General features: G+C 40.4%; 1 protein-coding gene and 1 non-coding gene across 7 annotated transcripts in view; one reads left to right on the top strand and one right to left on the bottom strand.

Moving 5' to 3' along the window:
- XPO1 (exportin 1) overlaps window positions 1-18,602 on the bottom strand; it is a 59,359-nt gene extending 40,757 nt beyond the window's left edge. For 2 of the 6 annotated variants that reach the window (XM_032292020.1, XM_032292019.1), the window contains exons 1-4: window positions 17,823-18,148; window positions 14,111-14,242; window positions 5,821-5,922; window positions 2,010-2,082 (exon numbers count right to left, since the gene is read on the bottom strand). In XM_032292020.1, the coding sequence (XP_032147911.1) occupies window positions 2,010-2,082; window positions 5,821-5,922; window positions 14,111-14,236 (301 nt within the window). In that variant the 5' untranslated portion in view covers window positions 14,237-14,242; window positions 17,823-18,148. Of the gene's footprint in view, window positions 1-2,009; window positions 2,083-4,672; window positions 4,737-4,895; window positions 4,970-5,820; window positions 5,923-14,110; window positions 14,243-17,822 lie in introns of those variants that run through there. The other 4 variants (XM_032292018.1, XM_032292021.1, XM_032292022.1 and 1 more) reach the window with 4 other exon arrangements.
- Window positions 7,102-7,205, top strand: LOC116560715. The gene has a single exon (XR_004273102.1). It is a non-coding gene; the product is annotated as a U6 spliceosomal RNA (small nuclear RNA).
- Window positions 18,603-19,228: the final 626 nt, after the last annotated feature.

Below are 19,228 nucleotides of genomic sequence, written 5' to 3'. Positions count from 1 at the left end.
AAAAAAAAAAATAAAAAAAAAAAAAAAAAAAAAAAAAAAAAAAAAAAAAGCAGATTTAAGAACGAAAGGAGGATTTAAAATCATACTACAGTAAAATAGCACAAAAGTAAAAAACACCTTTTGTTGGTATGGCAGGCCATGGCCCATAACACATGAGTAAAACAATAGTAGTAAAGAAACACGGGATGATTACATCAAAGATCCTTGAAGAGTATAGACGAAGTATGAAGGACCTAAATTGTGCTTATTAATTTCTCAGTCCAACACAGCACATGATCTAAAATAGTTTCAAACCAATAATAAAATACTTAAAGAAATGAGAACCTCTTTTAGGGGACACTATTTGCTCCTGTACTATCGCTCTTAACGTACGATTTATAATGTATTAAAGAAACTGCCATTGATTATCCTTAAGATTCTTAAAAAAGGATACGGCATTAAAATTTAATCATATTCAACTCTAAATGTGCTCAAAATTTGTCACGGTTTAAGTCAGATTAGCTGAGTAAATCCACATCACTATTCTACCACAATGATAAGAGAAAGCAGGTAAAGGACACTACTTAAAGACCAATAAATAAAGAAAGGAGACATATTTTAAAAGAAAATGCCACTAGAACTCTCATATGCTCTGTAATGAAGGAAAAAATTTCTATTTTTCAGAGATAAATGAAATAGAGTAGGTAAAAAGGCAGTGTATCATAACTGAAATTACCCACATCAAGAATCCCAAGAGACTAACCTTGCCTCAGGTTTCTCAAAATATGACTATACTCCTCAAGGTAGCAGACAGAAAAGTTAAATTATTAATAACAGGTATCACTAACATCTTCATTTTCTGATCATCTTCATTTAAGAAGCCAACCTCTAACAAGGCATTCCCAGAATCACAAAAGGTAAAAGAGCCTTGTGATTTTAGTATGTGGCTTTTCCCTTCCTGGGTTAACCTTACATGTTTTAATACTTACTGCTTATCAGTTACTGTCTGGTGAACTTCAGACATATTCTACATTAATTATGTTTTTTTTTGTTTTTGTTTTTTTTGTTTTTTTTTTTTTTTAAAGACATGGTCTCCCTTTGTTGCCCAGGCTAGAGTAAAGTGGCACAATGATGGCTCACTGCAGCCTCAACCTCCTGGCTCAAGGGGTCCTCCTACCTCACCCCTCTGATAGCCCCCCATCCCCTGCCACCTGCACCACAACACCTGGCTAATTTTTTTTTTAAACGAACCTCCCACCTCAGCCTCACAAAGTCCTGGGATTACAGGCTTGAGCCACTGCCCAGCCCATATGCATATATACATACATATATATATTTTGGAAACAGGGTCTCACTCTTGTCACCCAGACTGGAGTACAGCGGCAGGATCATGGCTCACTGCAATCTCGACCTTCTGAGCTCAAGTAATCCTCCCATATAGCTGGGACCACAGGCATGTATCACCACACCTGGCTGATTTTTAAATTTTTTGTCCGGACCAGGTCTTGTTATGCTGCCTAGGCTGGTCTTGAGCTCCTTGGCTCAAGCGATCCACTCACCTCAGCCTCTTGAAGTGTTGGGATTATAGGCATGAACCACCGTGCCAGGCCCCCAGCCCGTATTTTTAATTTATTTTTATTTTTTATAAAGATGGGATTTCACTATGTTGGTCAGGCTGGTCTTGAATTCCCGACCTCAGGTGATCCGCCTGCCTTGGCCTCCAAAGTGCTTGGATTACAGGCATGAGCCACCATGCCCGGCCCCCAGCCCATGTTTTTAACCAGAATATTTACTGTCAGAGTTTTCAATAGTCTGGTCTACTTTTTCTCCCAGAAGGTAACTTACAAGTGGCCTTCCTATACCCACCAATACAAACAGAACCTGCTTTGCCTCATGATAAAAGCAATAAGCTCCATTAAAGCAAAATATACTCAAGATTTATTATATGCCCCCTCAGTATAATAAAAATGCCGGGAATTGCCAGAAATAACAAAATTCTGAATTTATAATTCTTTATTATATTTTCCTACCTTCACACTGGTTCCTTGGGAGAATCTTCCACCTTGTTTTTATCACATTTTCCAAAATTTGTAGTCCATAATACTGAAAATTGGAGAACAGAAGCATGTGAATATATTGCTATATAGGACTGGCAACTCTCAGGATTCACAAATGGACAGACATTCACACATTTACATCTAAAGTTTCAAAAACATTATGCTACCAAGTTTAATTACATATATTAAACAAGTATCTATTCACCCATATACTGAGTTTTCATGCATTTTCCTCATTTTATTGTTTACTATTCTATATAACGTCCTGCTGTTTATACATGCTCACACCAGGAGGAAGAACCAAATAAAAAGCCCTTTAGCAGCCAAATGGGCTTATCTGTTGAAGGAAAAGTAGCAGCCAGATATGAATTCACAGCATAAATGACTACTCAATAGGCTCACGTACTTTAACACGAACAGGCTCCTAAGAATTTAGCAGCTTGGATGCTATCAAGCTTCCTACCATCCTCTAGGAGTTGTAAGCTTTTGGCCAAATATTAAAGTATTGTCACAGAAACTTTCTATAGAAAGTGTTTACAAGCATCACTGGTGTGTTACTTAAGGAGCAGCAAGACAACCCATGGGTTTATTTTATATTTTAACCCCACCCTTATAATTGCTATTTCTACTAATTTAAAGATAAACTTTTGTGCACAGTCAAAATAATACACAAATGCATGTTGCAATCTGTTATCTACCTTTCAGGTATTTCTTCCTAAATACTGACAGTTATAACTAAAAGTATAAAAAGTTAAAAAATAGAGATACCACTTTCAAGCCATTTTGTCCCTCCTGCTGATTACTCACTCTAAATAGTCAACAATATTTATAATAATTTATAAAGGTCCAGGAATTACTACCTGAATTCTTACTATGACCAATTAGTGTGGATAGGCAGGAGGAAGAAAAGGGGCACAACCGTCGTGGTACATTTCAACTGAATTAGGGAAGAATTAGCTATAATACCTGAAAGGTAAATGCATTCATACATAGACATATAACCTCAGATTGCAAGTTTTGGCTGAGAATAAGAGTTCATCTTTAAAATGGTTAGTCATTACACAATAAAATAGGAGCATTAGTATTTCAACCAAAGGGATCATGTGAATGCTCATTTTATCCAAAGCACAATATAGACTGTCCCAAACTACATTGTGCTCAAACAGTGAATGTTTTTGCTGTTTTCTTTCATTTTAACATTTCACACTTTTCAGGAAAATTTTGCCACTGCAACTAAAATACTACATTTGCAGAACATTCCTTAAAATCTTTCAAAATAAAAACAAGCCCAAAGCAAAATTCTATAATTACAAATTTGATGCTATTAAAATGTTTCATAATCAGCAGTAAATAGTGATGCTTTCTAACCTGCTCATTTTAAAAAACACAGCTCTTTATTATGTCTAGGTCTGAGAAATACATAAATAAGCAAAAAAGAGAATTTTCCAAATGCCTAAAATTCTTAATTAGCTTTTAAAAACATACTACCCTAAACGTTTTCTTTAACTTTGTAGGCATGAAATCAGATTGTCAAGACTCAGTAAGTCAAAGCAACGCACTGCTTACAATGTATCCTCTTGCCAAAAATCAATTAAAAAGTCTTTAAAACACTAAGAAACAAAATTCACCATATAGTTAGAAAAAGAAATCTTAAAGATAACTTCCATCTCAGCCAAACTTTTTGTCTACATTTTTTTTATTTGTCTACATTTTTAATGAAAGACATTGTTCTTTCTTTATTGCTGTATTTACTTCTTCCTATTTCATATTTTATTACCTAAAATTACTACTTAGTAATGTGTAGTTACTTCCTACAACTGTATAAAGGTAGCATAATAAGCCTGATGAAGAAATTCATATTTCATCTTTCTGCCAAGGGGGTTGAAGCAGGGAGCCCAATCAAAGCTTTGCCCAGGTTAGGTCAGAAGAATACATCTGTTACCATAATATCCTAAAACCCAACCTCTCCCAGACATAAAGACTTTGCCTCTGAAACTGAAATAAAGAGAACTTACATTCTTTTGAAAAAAAGGGGTCAGGCACTGTGGCCCTCAACTACAGTCCCAACACTTTGGGGAGGCCAAGATGGAGGACCAGGATTTAAGATCAGCCTGAGCAATATAGGGAGACACCCTCTATTAAAAAATTAGATTAGCCAGGCATGGCAGTATTCACCTGTAGCCCTTACTACTTGGAAGGTTGAGGCAGAATGTCACTTGGGGAGTTTGAGGTTACAGTGAGCTTTGATCATACCACTGCACTCCAGTGTGGGCAACAAACTGAGGTTATGTCTCTTCAAAGAATTTTTAAGTTTTTTTGCTGAAAAATCTGAAGTGACAGTCAAATCTCAAAGCCAATGACAAATCACTATAATCCAAACATTCTAAAGAATTACAGTTTTGCTTTACATCTCAGAACTTGAGAAATCCACTGCTGAGTTATGAAGATGAGGGACAGATAACAGCAAAGACTAAATGAAAAAATAAATGCATGAAATGATCCCTATGGTAGAAATTTCTACTGAGCCCTTAGAAATACTTATTTTATGCATTGAATTCCCCTTTCCCCTCCCACCGCCCATGAAACAAAAACAATTGATGAACAGAATTCAGTTAAAGGGAATCAAAAGGGTAGACCTTGTGGAGGCCTGCCGTCAAAGCCTAGCTGTGTCAGTTGCACAGGAAGACACCCCTTTTCTTCCTATTACAAGCAATCAACATAATGGAACATTATGATTAATATCAGGTAGTGTTAACATCTTTAAAGAAAAAAAAAATGATTGCATAAAAGCCAAATGTCATAGTGCATAAATTTAGCACCAAATCATTTGTAATTTATGTAAATTGAAGAATTCTTTACCTGTTGCTTTCTTTCTGTTCCTCTAATCATCTCATTTTTCACAAGACAAATTTGAGTTTTTAAAAATACTGTTGATAAATCAACTTAAACATTAGTAATGTCTGTCAGTATAAAAAGCAAAATTTACCAGGCAAGCAAACAGGCAAACACTGTTATGTTACTTAAGGTTAGCACTTTGAGGAAGTTCTGGACTGTATTTTTGACCTAAAATTTACAAGATGTCAAAACTAATATTTTTAAACTGTTAATTAACACAGTCTGGTTTCAGAAACAGATGTGAATATGGCTATTTTCTGTTTTAACACAATGTATATCAAGTGGAAACCTTTCGTGTATTAAACAGAATGCCATAGTATTTTATTACTTTAAGGCAGTTTAAAGAGAAGTGTGAATCATCAAGACTAAAACAGATAAAACACATTTTGATCAACCCTTCTGTTCAAACTTAAAAAAGGACCCGAATTATAACATTTTCCATTGTAAATAAAAACTGTGAGCTATCCCATTAAAAGCCCAATGCCATGGAGTAGGGTTTTAACCTGTCCACACAACTTGGTGTCAGAGGTGCCTAGCCTGTATTATATTGATTACTTGCCCAAAATAATTCCTTAATGTTATGTTTCATCTCTGAATAACATTCAGAATTTATGCTACAAAGACCTGTATACATATTCTAAAAAGAAAAAAACAAGAACAGACAACCAAAAGAGCCACCTTGCATACTAGTCCCATTACAAAACTAAATTCATAATTCTTAGGACTATTTGCAAGAATTCATAATATGCTTAAGACTAAATTTAGAAACAAGTTAACAATATAAAATGATTTGAGATAACAAATGCTAATACTAAAAATGAGATACCTTCCTCAAAGTTTATGACTGGAAGAAAAGAAATAACAGATTTTTAAACCACCACTTGCTTACTTTCGTATTCATATTCTGAGAAAATTCCAAAATTGTGTCGACTCTTGTCCAAGCATCAGGATGCTCCTTTAAATGTGTCAGTACTTCTTGAGCCATTCTTTGCTAAAATATTACAAAAAAAAAAAAAAATTTAAGCTAATGTGTTCTTTTAAATCATTAAAATAAAAACTATTGAACAAGGCACAAATCACAAATCCTAACTGGACAGATTCTATTATCAATGTTCAGAAATATTTTAAAAATTAGACCTTACAGAAATAGAAATAAAATTATGTAAATATGACTCCTAATCTTTTTTTTTTTTGGAGACAGAATCTTGCTCTATCACTCAGGCTGAACTGCAGTGATGCAATCTTGGCTCACTACAACCTCCACCTCCCGGGTTCAAGTGATTCTCCTGCCTTAGCCTCCCGAGTAGCTGGGATTACAGGCGTGCACCACCACGCCTGGCTAATATTTGTATTTTTAGTAGAGACGGGGTCTCACCATATTGGCCAGGCTGCTCTCAAACTCTTCTGACCTCAAGTGATTCACCTGCCTTGGCCTCCCAAAGTGCTGGGATTACAGGTGTGAGCCACTGCAACCAGCCAACTTCTAATCTTTAAAGGGGCAAATATTTCACTTATTTGAAACACAGCAACGTTTTTGGGGAGTAAATCTGGTTTACTTTTTAGTCTCAAAACGCAACTGGATTTCAACCAACCTACTCTATAGCAAATGAGTTCTCAGCATTTAAATCAACCCAAAACCACCTAAGAATTCTTATCTAGGCCAGTAGCAGTAGTTCATGCCTGTATTCCCAACATTTTGGGAGTCTGAGGCAGGAGGATCACTTGAGGCCGGAGGATCACTTGAGGCCAGAAGTTCAAAACCAGCCAGCCAGCCAGCCGGGGTGACAGGCAATGTAGTGAGATCGTAACTCTACTAAATAATAAAAATTAGGCCGGGCGCGGTGGCTCATCCCTGTAATCCCAGTACTTTGGGAGGCCGAGGCGGGTGGATCACGAGCTCAAGAGATCGAGACCATCCTGGTCAAATGGTGAAACCCCGTCTCTACTAAAAATACAAAAAATCAGCTGGGCATGGTGGCACATGCCTGTAATCCCAGCTACTCAGGAGGCTGAGGCAGGAGAATTGCCTGAACCCAGGACGCGGAGGTTGCGGTGAGCCGAGATTGCACCATTGCACTCCAGCCTGGGTAACAGGAGTGAAACTCCGTCTCAAAAAATAAAATAAAATAAAATAAAAATAAAAATAAATAAAAATTAAAAGAAAAAAGCTGTGCTCCCTTCAGCAGCACATATACTAAAATTGGAACTATACAGAGATTAGCATGGCCCCTGCACAAGGATGACACGTAAATTTGTGAAGCATTCCAAAAAAAAAAAGCTGCACATGGTGGCTTGCACCTGTAGTCCTAGCTACTCAGACGGCTGAGGTGGGAGGATCACTTAAGCCCAGGAGATTAAGGCTGCAGCAAGCTATGATGGTGCCACTGCACTTCAGCCTCGGCAACAGAGCAGAGACCCTGTCTCTGGAAAAACAAGAAATTACATCTGCTTAGATAAGTTATGTAATGTAACGTAGCGGGGCACTCTGCTTTACGAGTTACCAAGATCTCTCTAACTACAAAAATACGTTTCATGGAAAGACTGCTGAAAACTAGGTCTAAGTAAGACCACAAATCCCAAATACTTACATACTCTTTAAAAAGCTCTTAAAATTTATTGTAACCATCCTTTCTCCATTCTGAAATTTCACTAATTTCATATATGAAATCCTTGTTTTGGAGAAAAGTATTTTTTTTATGTTTTCATATTTTTTTTTTTTTTTTTTTTTTTGAGACGGAGTCTCACTCTTGTTACCCAGGCTGGAGTGCAATGGCGCAATCTCCGCTCACCGCAACCTCCACCTCCTGGCTTCAGGCAATTCTCCTGCCTCAGCCTCCTGAGTAGCTGGGATTACAGGCACGCGCCACCATGCCCAGCTAATTTTTTGTATTTTTAGTAGAGACGGGGTTTCACCATGTTGACCAGGATGGTCTTGATCTCTTGACCTCGTGATCCACCTGCCTCGGCCTCCCAAAGTGCTGGGATTACAGGCTTGAGCCACCATGCCCGGCTGTTTTCATATTTTTAACATGCAAACCCAGAAATATTAAGCTATGTACTCATCATCTCGTGTTTGTGTCAGTTTTTCTTTTAACATAAAATAACAAATTTATGGAAACCACCTTTGTGCCTTTCCCTTTTGCCATTTCCTTCCTGTGCTCTTTGAGTCAAGAGTCTCACTCCGTCCTTCATGCTGGAGTGCAATGCTGTGATCTCGGCTCACTGCAACCTCCACCGCCATGGTTCAAACAATTCTCAACCTCCTGAATAGCTGGTATTACGTGTGCCCACCACCACATCCAGCTAATTTTGTATTTTTAGGAGAGACGAGGTTTCACCACATTGGCCAGGCTGGTCTCAAAATCCAGACCTCGTGATCCACCTGCCTTGGCCTCCCAATGTTCTGGGATTACGCCTGTTCCTTCTTTAAAAGGCAATCTCTTTCATAAGCTTGGTGTCTTTTCCTATCCATATTTTCATGTCATGTGTGTAAATTTCATGAACAGGGTTGTACGGCTACCAAATTTTATGTTAATAGTATACTTGAGATGGTTTTCACTCTTGATGCCCAGGCTGGAGTGCAATGCCGCAATCTTGGCTCACTGAAACCTCCACCTCCCAGGTTCAAGCGATTCTCCTATCTCAGCCTCCCGAGTAGCTGGAATTACAGGTGTTGGTCACCATACCCAGCTAATTTTTTTGCATTTTTAGTAGGGACGTGGTTTTACCATGTTTGCCAGGCTGGTCTTGACCTCCGGACCTCAGGTGATCCGCCCGCCTCGGCCTCGCAAAGTGCTGGGATTACAGACGTGAGCTATCACGCCTGGCCATGTTAATAGTATACTTAAGAATCTTTTGGCTGGGCGCGGTGGCTTACGCCTGTAATCCCAACTTCGACAGACAGAGGCGGGCGATCATGAGGTCAGGGGTTCAAGACTAGCCTGACCAACATGGACAAACCCCATCTCTACTAAAAATACAAAATTAGCTGGGCAAAGTGGCGCAAGCCTGTAATCCCAACTACTAGGGAGGCTGAGGCAAGAGAACGCATGAACCCGGGAGGCAGAGGTTGCAATGAGCAGAGATCTTATCTCAAAAAAAAAAAGTTTTTCACACAACATTAACATATTTTTACCAACAGCTTTTAATTCTATTGACAAGAAGCAATGGCTTAATCTTTTTCACTTTTATATCTTTAAAGGTTGTTTTATAACTTAATCAGATTCTTCCTATTTCTTTTCTATTAAAAGTTGTAAGCAAAAAGTTTGGGCCAGATGTGGTGGCTCATGTCTGTAAACCCAGGAGTTCAAGACTAGGCTGGCAACAAAGAAAAATGTTTAATAGCCGGGCGTGGTGGCTCAAGCCTGTAATCCCAGCACTTTGGGAGGCTGAGGCGGGTGGATCACGAGGTCAAGAGATCGAGACCATCCTGGTCAACATGGTGAAACCCCATCTCTACTAAAAATACAAAACATTAGCTGGGCATGGTGGCGCGTGCCTGTAATCCCAGCTACTTAGGAGGTTGAGGCAGGAGAATTGCCTGAAGCCAGGAGGCGGAGGTTGCGGTGAGCCGAGATCGCGCCATTGCACTCCAGCCTGGGCAACAAGAGTGAAACTCCGTCTCAAAAAAAAAAAGAAAAATGTTTAATAATGAGCCAGGTGTGGTGGGACACGCACTTATAGTCCCAGCTACTCAGGAGGCTGAGGTGGGAAGACTGAGCTGGGGAGGTCAAGGCTGTAGTGAGCTGTGATCATGCCTTTGTGTTCCAGCCTGTGTGACAGAGCAAGAAAAAGGTTTGATGACTTTAAAATCTGTCAATTACCTTTCTCTTATACTATACTTTATCATCAGTTTAACTCTATGGTCATAAACAAGAAAGCATCAAAAAGAGGGCAGGAAGCACTCTTATAATCATCTCTGACAAAGATATCTCATACTCTTTAGCTTGGCTTTTATTCCAATCTTTTAAAAAATCATATGCTCGGCTGAATGTGGAGGCTCACACTTGTTAATCCCAGCACTTTGGGAGGCCGAGGCAGGAGGATCAAAAGGTCAGGAGTTCAAGACCAGCCTGGCCAACAGGGTGAAATCCCGTCTCCTAAAAATGCAAAAATTAGCTGGGCATGGTGGCGCATGCCTATAATCCCAGATACTTGGGAGGCTGAGACAGGAGAACTGTGTAGGAGGTTGCAGTGAGCTGAGATCAGGCAACTGCACTCCAGCCTGGGCGATGAGCGAGACATTGTCTCATTAAAAAAAAAAAAAAAAAAAAAAAAAAAAACAAAATTGAATACTTATCCTGGCTTTGATGCTTTATTTCAACCACAATCTTTTCCTCAGGTAGCAAATACAATACCATATTAATGACTATCCCATACATCAATCAGCAAAATACACTGTTAGACACTCAATAATATGGTTGTTCTCTACCCAGAAATCCACCAGAACCACTGTGGTTGCCTGAAATGATCAGATAGATACCTGTTTCCATTTTGAGTCTGTGATTAGAAGAGTTAATGTGTATACTTGAAAATACAATTACACACATTTTTATTTGATCTCATTAAAGGACTCATGGGTATAATGTGTCATGACAAATGATACAAGGCAGAAAGAATAATGATGTGACTTATCTAGGGCCAAAGCACATTTTAGCAATGTTCTGATCTTCTCCCTGAGAATATCTAACTAGATAACCATACCCAACTAGAGGAAAAGTTGTAACAAAGATCCTCACATAGTAAAAGTTACTTGGTCAAGTTGCCATTTTGTCAGATGCTTTGAAGGGATAAGCCTTCTACTCAGAATCAAATACCTCCCATACTATCGCCACTCATTTCAATCTCTACATCAATCATGTTCTTTCCTGTGGCAATTTTACTTTCTGATGATACTTCTAGTATTTGCATCCTAATGTATTCTAATCCTATCATTCTTACATAATGTTCTTTATAAACTTAAAACTCCAGCAGGGTTTAAAAAAAAAAAAAAAAAAGACACAAAAGCAAACTAAAGGGAGAGAAAACCTAGCATCTCCCTTGTGCTACTAACTGAATGGTGAAAGCATTTTAGTTGCTAAGCAATAAAGAGTTCAAGATCCTTAAAAGAACACAATATTGGAGAAAACATCCAACTCTTCCCGTTTTTTCTAGCTGTCTATGTGGCTAAAAATAAAAAAGTGCTGTTAACAGAAGGTAGTCCTAATGTCACAGTGCTAAATATCCTACTATACTACTAACCATGTATGCAAAAGTTCTGTCTACAGTTTGAAAGCCATTCTTCTAAATAATTTCTTCCCCTCCCCCAAGATACACATTCCTTTAAAAAAAAAAAAAGGGCTACCTACAACTGACTTTTTCTCAGTTGACTTTAAAAGTTTAATTAGTATAATAAATTTTACTTGTCATTACTGCGTATTTTATGAGTAGCAAAAAATATTTTTTTTAATTTCAAGCAATGAGTGTGTATCACATAGGCTAAATCATTTTAATTATACTGCTAAATGTACCCTTTAAACAGAGTGCCTTCTACCTATTAAGCACTGTTAATAGGTGCTTTACAAACCTCATTACTAACCCTCCAGTCTCTTGTAGGGCAGGTCACATTTGTACATGGGACTTAAGAAATGACTAGAGAGAACTTCCAGGAATCGTATTAAGACATCTAACATTAAAAACATGTTTTCCACTACAGCTCTCTACTACTACTACTACTTTTCCTTTGAAATAAGACCCTCAAGGAGGTGGTAAACAAAAAAAAAGACTGAAGTGAAAGTTTAAAGACATAATACTTTTAGAGACCAAAAGGACTCATTAACCAGCTTTAAGCTCTAAATCTGTATCTTCATTTATAATACAAGTTTCCTAGGTATTTTCATGCAACTGATTTGTCACATGACCTATTAAATACTGCAGACAAAATCCTTTTACTTTGGGAAAGTTAACCTATTGTCGTTATAAACAAACAAAAAAAAATTTAGAAACTTTTCTTAATCTACTTTTTATTAACAAGTCAACTTTAAAACAAACCATTAAATTTCTGAATACTGTGAAACATTAAAAGCAGTATTACTATAACATATTCTCAATTACAAAAATTACCATTAATTCTGTTATAAGTCTTGAAGAACACTAGTCTATGTTGGTTTATTTATTAGATCCCTTAGATGTTGTGAACTACCTTAGTGCCAAGATTAAAACAGTATTAGTAGCTGAATATATGTGGAAAAAATTAAATGCCCTTTTCCCAATGGCTACAGACCTGTGTTTCCAATAATATTATTCAAAGTTGAACCCAAACTTAATTTCACAGTTTCCTCCAAAAGCAGCTGCTTTCTATGCATCCATGCTAGAAGAAATGAAGCTTAAAGCTTCATGTTGAATGCATAGCATGAGGAACAACTAAATGACAGGGATAATAAATACTGATGGACAATTTTTCAAGAATGCGTTTGGAGATAACATACTGATTAAAAGCCCCTAGGGAGGCCAGGCTTGGTGGCTCACGCCTGTAATCCCAGCACTTTGGGAGGCTGAATGGGTGGATCACAAGGTCAGGAGTCCAAGACCAGCCTGGCCAAGGTGGTGACACCCCATCTTTAAAAAAAAAAAAAAAAGGCCCTAGGAATATAAATCTGGACTAACAAGCTCACAGAATCACTACAGAGTAATTTTTTTCTACTTTTAGAGCTTCCATGGCCCTTTTCAAGTTTCTACTGCAGTATCGTTGGATTTCACAAGGGAACGGAAACATTTGTATATGATGCTTTTTGGACTATCTATAAAAGACAATACTACATCCACCTTTTGCTTTCAAAAGTATAATGGCACTCAAGGTTTCTTAATTATGCAATATAAATATTTTGACATCTAAGTAACCTCATTATCTACTAGCTGAACATTTATCTAACCAGAAATCTACCATTCTGGCAACAAATCTACCTTAAAAGACTTCTGGCTGGGCGCAGTGGCTCACACCTGTAATCCTAGCACTTTGGGAGGTGGAGGCATGTGGATCCCAAGGTCAGGAGATGGAGACCTTCCTGACCAACATGATGAAATCTGGTCTCTACTAAAATACAAAAAATGAGCAGAGCAGGGCATAGTGGCACACGCCTGTAGTACCAGCTACTCAGGAGGCTGAGGCAAGGGATTGCTTGAACCTGGGAGGCAAAGGTTGCAGTGAGCTGAGATCAGGCCACTGCACTCCAGCCTGGCGACAAAGCAAGACTCCATCTAAAAAAAAAAAAATTCTGACCCAACTGGAGAACTTTTTACTCATTCAAAAACCTGTTTGGGCCAGGCGCCGTGGTTCATCCCTGTAATCCCAGCACTTTGGCAGGATGAGGTGGGTGATCACCTTAAGTCAGCAGTTGAAGACCAGCCTGGCCAACATGGTAAAAACCCCATCTCTACTAAAACCACAAAAATTAGCCAGGCATGGTGGCGTGCACCTGTAATCCCAGCTATTAGGGAGGCTGCAGCAAGAGAATTGCTTGAATGCAAAGGTTTTAGGGAGCCAAGACGGTGCCACTGCACTCCTGCCTGGGCTACAGGGCAAGACTGTCTCAAAAAAAAAAAAAAAAAAAAAAAAAGTTTGGTCCTATGGGTAAAAAAAATTCAAGGTTTTTTTCTTGTAACGCACACAATTTAAAATTTTATACACATTTCTGTTTCACCTTTTAATTGGGTTCAAAAAGGCCAAAAACCTTAAACTGATCAAAACATGGTTTATGTTTAATTCTCTACATTAACAGTACTACTTAGAAAGTGAGCAAAATTCAACTAACATAAAAATACTTGGTATTCCTGGTTTTTTTTAAACAAACATATCTGTGAAATACTTCTGTAAATGTTTCCAAAGTAAAAGAATCATGTAGCTCCAAACATATTAAGCATATATAAAAATACAGAGAACCTTTAATACCTACAAAGTATTTATTAAAACATTCAGCTCTTAAGGACAAAACAAGCGTAATATTTCAAAACAACCCACTCTAACCATGTCAAACATTATGCTATTTCTTTCTACAAACCAATTATCATTATGGTTAATATATAATTTCAAATTAATGCAAACTATGGAATATCTTTTAAAATTATAATTTAAAATTTTATTCTAAACCCAACAACTCTGTTACACTGTCATAATGTTATAAAGATTTGGTTGGCTACTTTACCTGGGCTCCTTCTCCATGGTATAAGCAATTCACCACATTATCTAATAAGTTGATATCCAGTTTTTGGCTGAAATCGAGCAGCTGACGAGCTGCATGGTCTGCTAACATTGTCATAATTGCTGGCATAGATTACTGAAAATAAAGAAAAAAAAATTGAAGCTGCCTATGAAGTTTTGGTATTATCAAAAACTTTCTACAAGTTATTTTACTTCAATCATATTATTCCAAATATTTTAATAAATACTTTAGAGACTTTAATCATTACAAAAAAACTACGATAGTAAAATCAAGTAACAAAAGCTGAAATTATTTAACTACTTGATAATTACATAAGTTATCATGGTCCATTCAACGTTTTCAGAGTTTATACACCAGATTTTCCTATTCTACTAACATGTATAAAGTATAACCTATTATTTAAATTCATCCACTATTAGGATTGTATGGTCCTAAAAAGTGATACAGTTCAATATCTTGATGTCAAAACTTTTTCAGCAAGTAGGATTATTAAGTTCCAGTGAATGTGATTTTCTTTTCTTCCCAAGCAGGGTCTTCTTGATAACTTAGTAAAAAGCTCACTTCACATTACAGTAACTTTAAAGATATGCTATAAAGACAGAATGGGCTGGGCAAGGTGGCTCACACCTATAATCCCAGCACTTTGGGAGGCAGAGGCAGGCTGCTCACCTAAGGTCAAGAGTTCAAGACCGGCCTGGCCAACATGGCGAAACCCCATCTCTACTAAAAATACAAAAATTAGTCAGGCATGGGGGCAGGTGCCTGTAATCCCTGCCTCAATCCCGCCACTGCACTCCAGCCTGGGTGGTAGAATTAGACTCCATCTCAAAAATCAACAAACAAAGAAAAAAGACAGATGTAAAAAATTATATTCGGATATGCAATAATTCCTACCATACACAGCAATGGTTAGCAAAAACACAAGTCTTATATATCTTGGTATAAATTCCCTTAACCTTTACAGAAATAACTTAGTTTCTACACTCAAAACATTCAAATTGTTTCAACCCTCAATGAATTGGGGGATTGTAATTACATTTACAAACATATTTACTATAGGATCTAGGAAAAAAAACTTTATGGCAATATGCCAAACAAGATTTTTTAAATTCCAGGTATTCATTAGCAAGGTAAAAGCTCTAAAAGCTTGCCCATTTCCAAATAAAAAAGAATTCTAACAGAAAAACGAGCTACTTCGCCCAAATAAGTAATAGTTAAAACCTACTAGTTCATATGCAATGTTATCCATTTAAGAGGATTCTACTCTAAGATGCTGGCACACATCCACTTTTTTGTTGCCCAGAATTACTGTAAAAAGTATTTTTCCTCTGCTTTTCTTCAAAGCCAATGCCACTCAAACCTGACTGGTTAAGTCAGTAGCCCTTAACCTTTTTTGGGGTCAAAGATGCCTGAGAATCTGAGGAACCAACAATTCTAACCCAGTTTTTAAAAACCCACTATTTTGTATATACAATTACAGAGGATTCAGGACATCCTGAAAGTCATCCATGGCACCCCCGGTTTAGTGTATTTAGAACTAACAAGGTCAGATCTCCACTTCTTCCCATTTTAGGAACTTCCGTGGACCAGAAAATGAGTGGCTAATTTCTTTACATTATACTTGGACGAATTAGCTTGGCAGGGGGGAAAAAGCGTTAATTCCAGGATTTTTTATAACAGCTTTAAAATGTCCATAGCAATAATGGCAGCAATTTCAATGCAAAGGTTTTACTTAAAGATAATGTCTGTTACAAAAGATTAGAACTCCAAAAGATGAGTAACTTATGATTGATAATAATGTAAAAATGATGTGAAACTCAAGAAATTAGGAGTTCAAGAACTGGTCCATTATTGACAACACTGATGCGACTTCAAAATGTTTTGTAGTCGGCATTAAACAAACGTTTTTAAACAGTAGAATACTTGTTACCAGACAAAAACCCGAGATCTAAGTACTGAGAGGAAATATATATTCCACAAATAAATATGTAAACCTTCCTCCACCTTCAAGTATCATAAAATTTAGAAGATCAGAACAATCTTAATATTTGAGGCTTAAAAGCAATGTCCACAAAACAAGATCCATGTATCGAAAGTTTTCAAATACTTCGGTAAAAAAAAATGAACAAACTTTTCACCTATTTACTCCTAGCACAGTTTAATGCCAAAACAAAAAAAAAAAAAAAGATTAAGATGACTTCACAAAGTTTCACTTTCAAATACACTGTCCTTACAGAGTTCTACGAATTAGATTGGTATGAAAAAAAAGACTTAGAAGGGTTTAAATACAGTAATTTGCCATCCTTAGAACTAGCGGCTGTCTTCGAAATAACCTACCTATTCTTGAACTGTACGTAGTACAGAAATGGCGGCTTTGTGGTCAATGCCAAGCACATTTAGTCCCCCAAATCAAAACGCTTCCAAAACATTCTTTCCACTAACAGCAGCGTCCCACACTTAAGATATACAAGCGAACAACCATAGTGGGAGAGGTGTAACCATGAACGCTCTTTTCTCGTCGGGCTCTTCAATCCTAAAATCCACTCACTGGATAGCATACACTAGGGATTATCCAGCTTATGGATGCTGTAACTCTACAAGTGACCCCCAATGCCAGTTCCTATCCAAAAACCAGAAAATTATAACCGTTGCTTAATCCAACTTCATACTAGAAAAAAAAAAAGGTCGCAAGAAAGCGAAAGACTTCTCCTTAGGTGTGTGGGCAATCGCCTGCTTCATTCAGGAGAAACGCACCTCACTAGGGCCCGCCCTCCCCTTGCTTCCCACCCGAACCGATTTGCAGCCCTTCTAACTATAGCACACGGGAGCACGCACTCACCCCGCCCATACTCGGAGGAGGCATTTAGACCAGGCGCCTTAAGTTCACCGCCCCTTTCTCTGAGCAGCATGGCCTCGGCGTGATCTGAGGAGGTCCGGGCTGAGCCAGTACAGAATGCTTCCTCTACTACACCACTTCCTCCCACCCACCCTAAACTCAAGACATCGGAATGAAGGAGAATCGGGGCATCCTACACTGTACAAGGCCAGCAGTAAATGGTTTAACCAACTTATCACACTCAAACCCCTGAAAAGAAACTGTAAGACGGAATCCCATGTACAGGTCCCTGAAAAATTCATCTTTCCTACTTCACATGCCACTCCGCAAAAACCCCGAGAGCTTTCGAGTTTCCTTGCTGGAGGAATAGGGAGTCGGCAGCCCCTCCCTCCCCCATCCCAAGCTCTCCACCGAGGGGGCCACGTGATGCAGGCGGACGTTTCAATGCTGCTGCACTAAATATTTCTGGAAACTTCCACTCCTAATAATTTACAGAGATGTTCCTGAAATCACCCCAACTTCTCCCCAACCCGTGGGGCTGAAGAAGCCTTTCCATTTCGCGAGGCGCCCCGCTTCACTATCACGCTCCTCGCCTTCCTCCACCGCCACCCGCACACGCCAATGACCCAGCAAGAGCTCCCCTCCCGCGGCCGCCTCCCCGCCTCCATCCCCCAGCGGCAAAAGCGGCTCCATTCAATCGCAGGCTCCGCCGTGGGCCCGGCGCGCCCCCGGCCCGCCCGCCACCTCCCGGGCTCGCTTCCCGCGGCGGCCGCAGCCGCCGCCGCGCCCCACGCCGGCCTCCTCCCGCCCGTCCGCGACGCCGCCCGACCCTCGGCCCCGAAGACACAGTCGACTTACCCAGAGATTTAACCAACTGCTCCTTCCTTCCTTGTTGGGGGATTAGGGCGAGGGAAGGTGGGGAGGGGGAAGAGGGGACGAATCAAGGTGGGTTTCACAGTTTTCCCACCTTATAAAAGGAAATTTTAAAAACGAAGAGGAAAAGGGCAAGAAAAGCTCAATAATATTTACTATTTCAGGGACGCTTTCCCCCAACACACACACCCACCCGCCCCCCCCCAAAAAACAAGGGGAATTAATCTGGGGAATAAATGCTCCCGCCCAGCTAGGAGTGAGGGAAGGGGGAGGGAACGGGGTCAAGTCCTAAAGATTCAGCCCCAGGGGGACCCTCCAGCCACAGGCAGCAGCAGAAGTGGCAGGAGCAGAGGGTGTAGAGTCCACACGGCCGGGGGGACGCTCTGCTGCCAGCTGCAGTCCGACTCCCCCCTACCAAAACACGGCTCCCTCTCTCACGCGGCTCCGGCGCTGGGCCCCCCCACAGGCTCGCCTAAACTTTCCCCCCTTCTCTTGCTCCTCAGCGACTGGTGGTTCCCCCCTCCCCCTCTGGGTGGTTGCACGGACTGCAGCAGCAAAGACTGGAACAGGCACGGCCGCCGGGGCTGTAGCTACTGTTGCTCTTGCTGATGCTGTAGCTCCCGCTGCTCCTGCCGCGGCCGCTGCAGCCGCTTCTCCCCCTCCTCCTAGTGCCTCAAACTCGGAACCGGTTGAAACCGGTTCAGACTGGGAGATTCCATCTCGGTTGAGTTTTCAGCCCATGGCGCCGCGGAGCGTTTGGAACCTGGGCCTCCGCCCCCAGCCCGCCCTGCTATTGGTCAGTTCCAGCCACAGCCGCGCCATGAGCCTATCTCTCGTTGGTCCGAGAGCCAGTCAATCCCACCTCAAGGCTCCACACGAGCCCGCCGCTTCGGCCCCCGCCTCTTTTCAGCAGCGATTTGCCCGCAGAATGGGGGAGGGGAAGTGGGACGGGTCGAAAAGCAAGAGGAGAGGGGTGGAGGAGGAGTAGGTGGGACGAAGAGCCTGGCTGAGTAGAAAAAGAGAGTGAAGGGAATCCGCGTGGAGGATTGGTTAAAACGAGCTGTCAATCAAGCACAGCCCGCCCCCGACTTCCCTTCCCCCTCCAGCCCTCCCCCTCCCAGTGCTTAGTTCGCAGGCCCGGCCTTTCCCGCCGGCTCATTGGCTGGGCGCCTTCGGTGACGGAGAGGGTGGGGCGCAGCTCGTGAGCGTGTGGCGGCGCGAGTTTGATCGCTGCGCGCGGCAGCGTTCGCTCGGCTTCCCCCGGACTCGGCTGGCCCACCCCCACCGGATCCCGCCAACCTGCGGGGCCTGAGCCGGCGGGAATCAGGATCCGCCCCTCAGATGGGGGCAGCGTTCGGAAAAGGGAGGAGACATCCAGTTGTTTTGAACTC

This window comes from Sapajus apella, unplaced genomic scaffold, assembly GCF_009761245.1.
Source record: "Sapajus apella isolate SASKATOON/1434 unplaced genomic scaffold, GSC_monkey_1.0 scaffold26, whole genome shotgun sequence".
NCBI classification, from domain to species: Eukaryota; Metazoa; Chordata; class Mammalia; order Primates; family Cebidae; genus Sapajus; species Sapajus apella.
The sequence above is the reverse complement of the archived record's forward strand: the minus strand, read 5'-3'. Positions and strand labels throughout refer to the sequence as shown.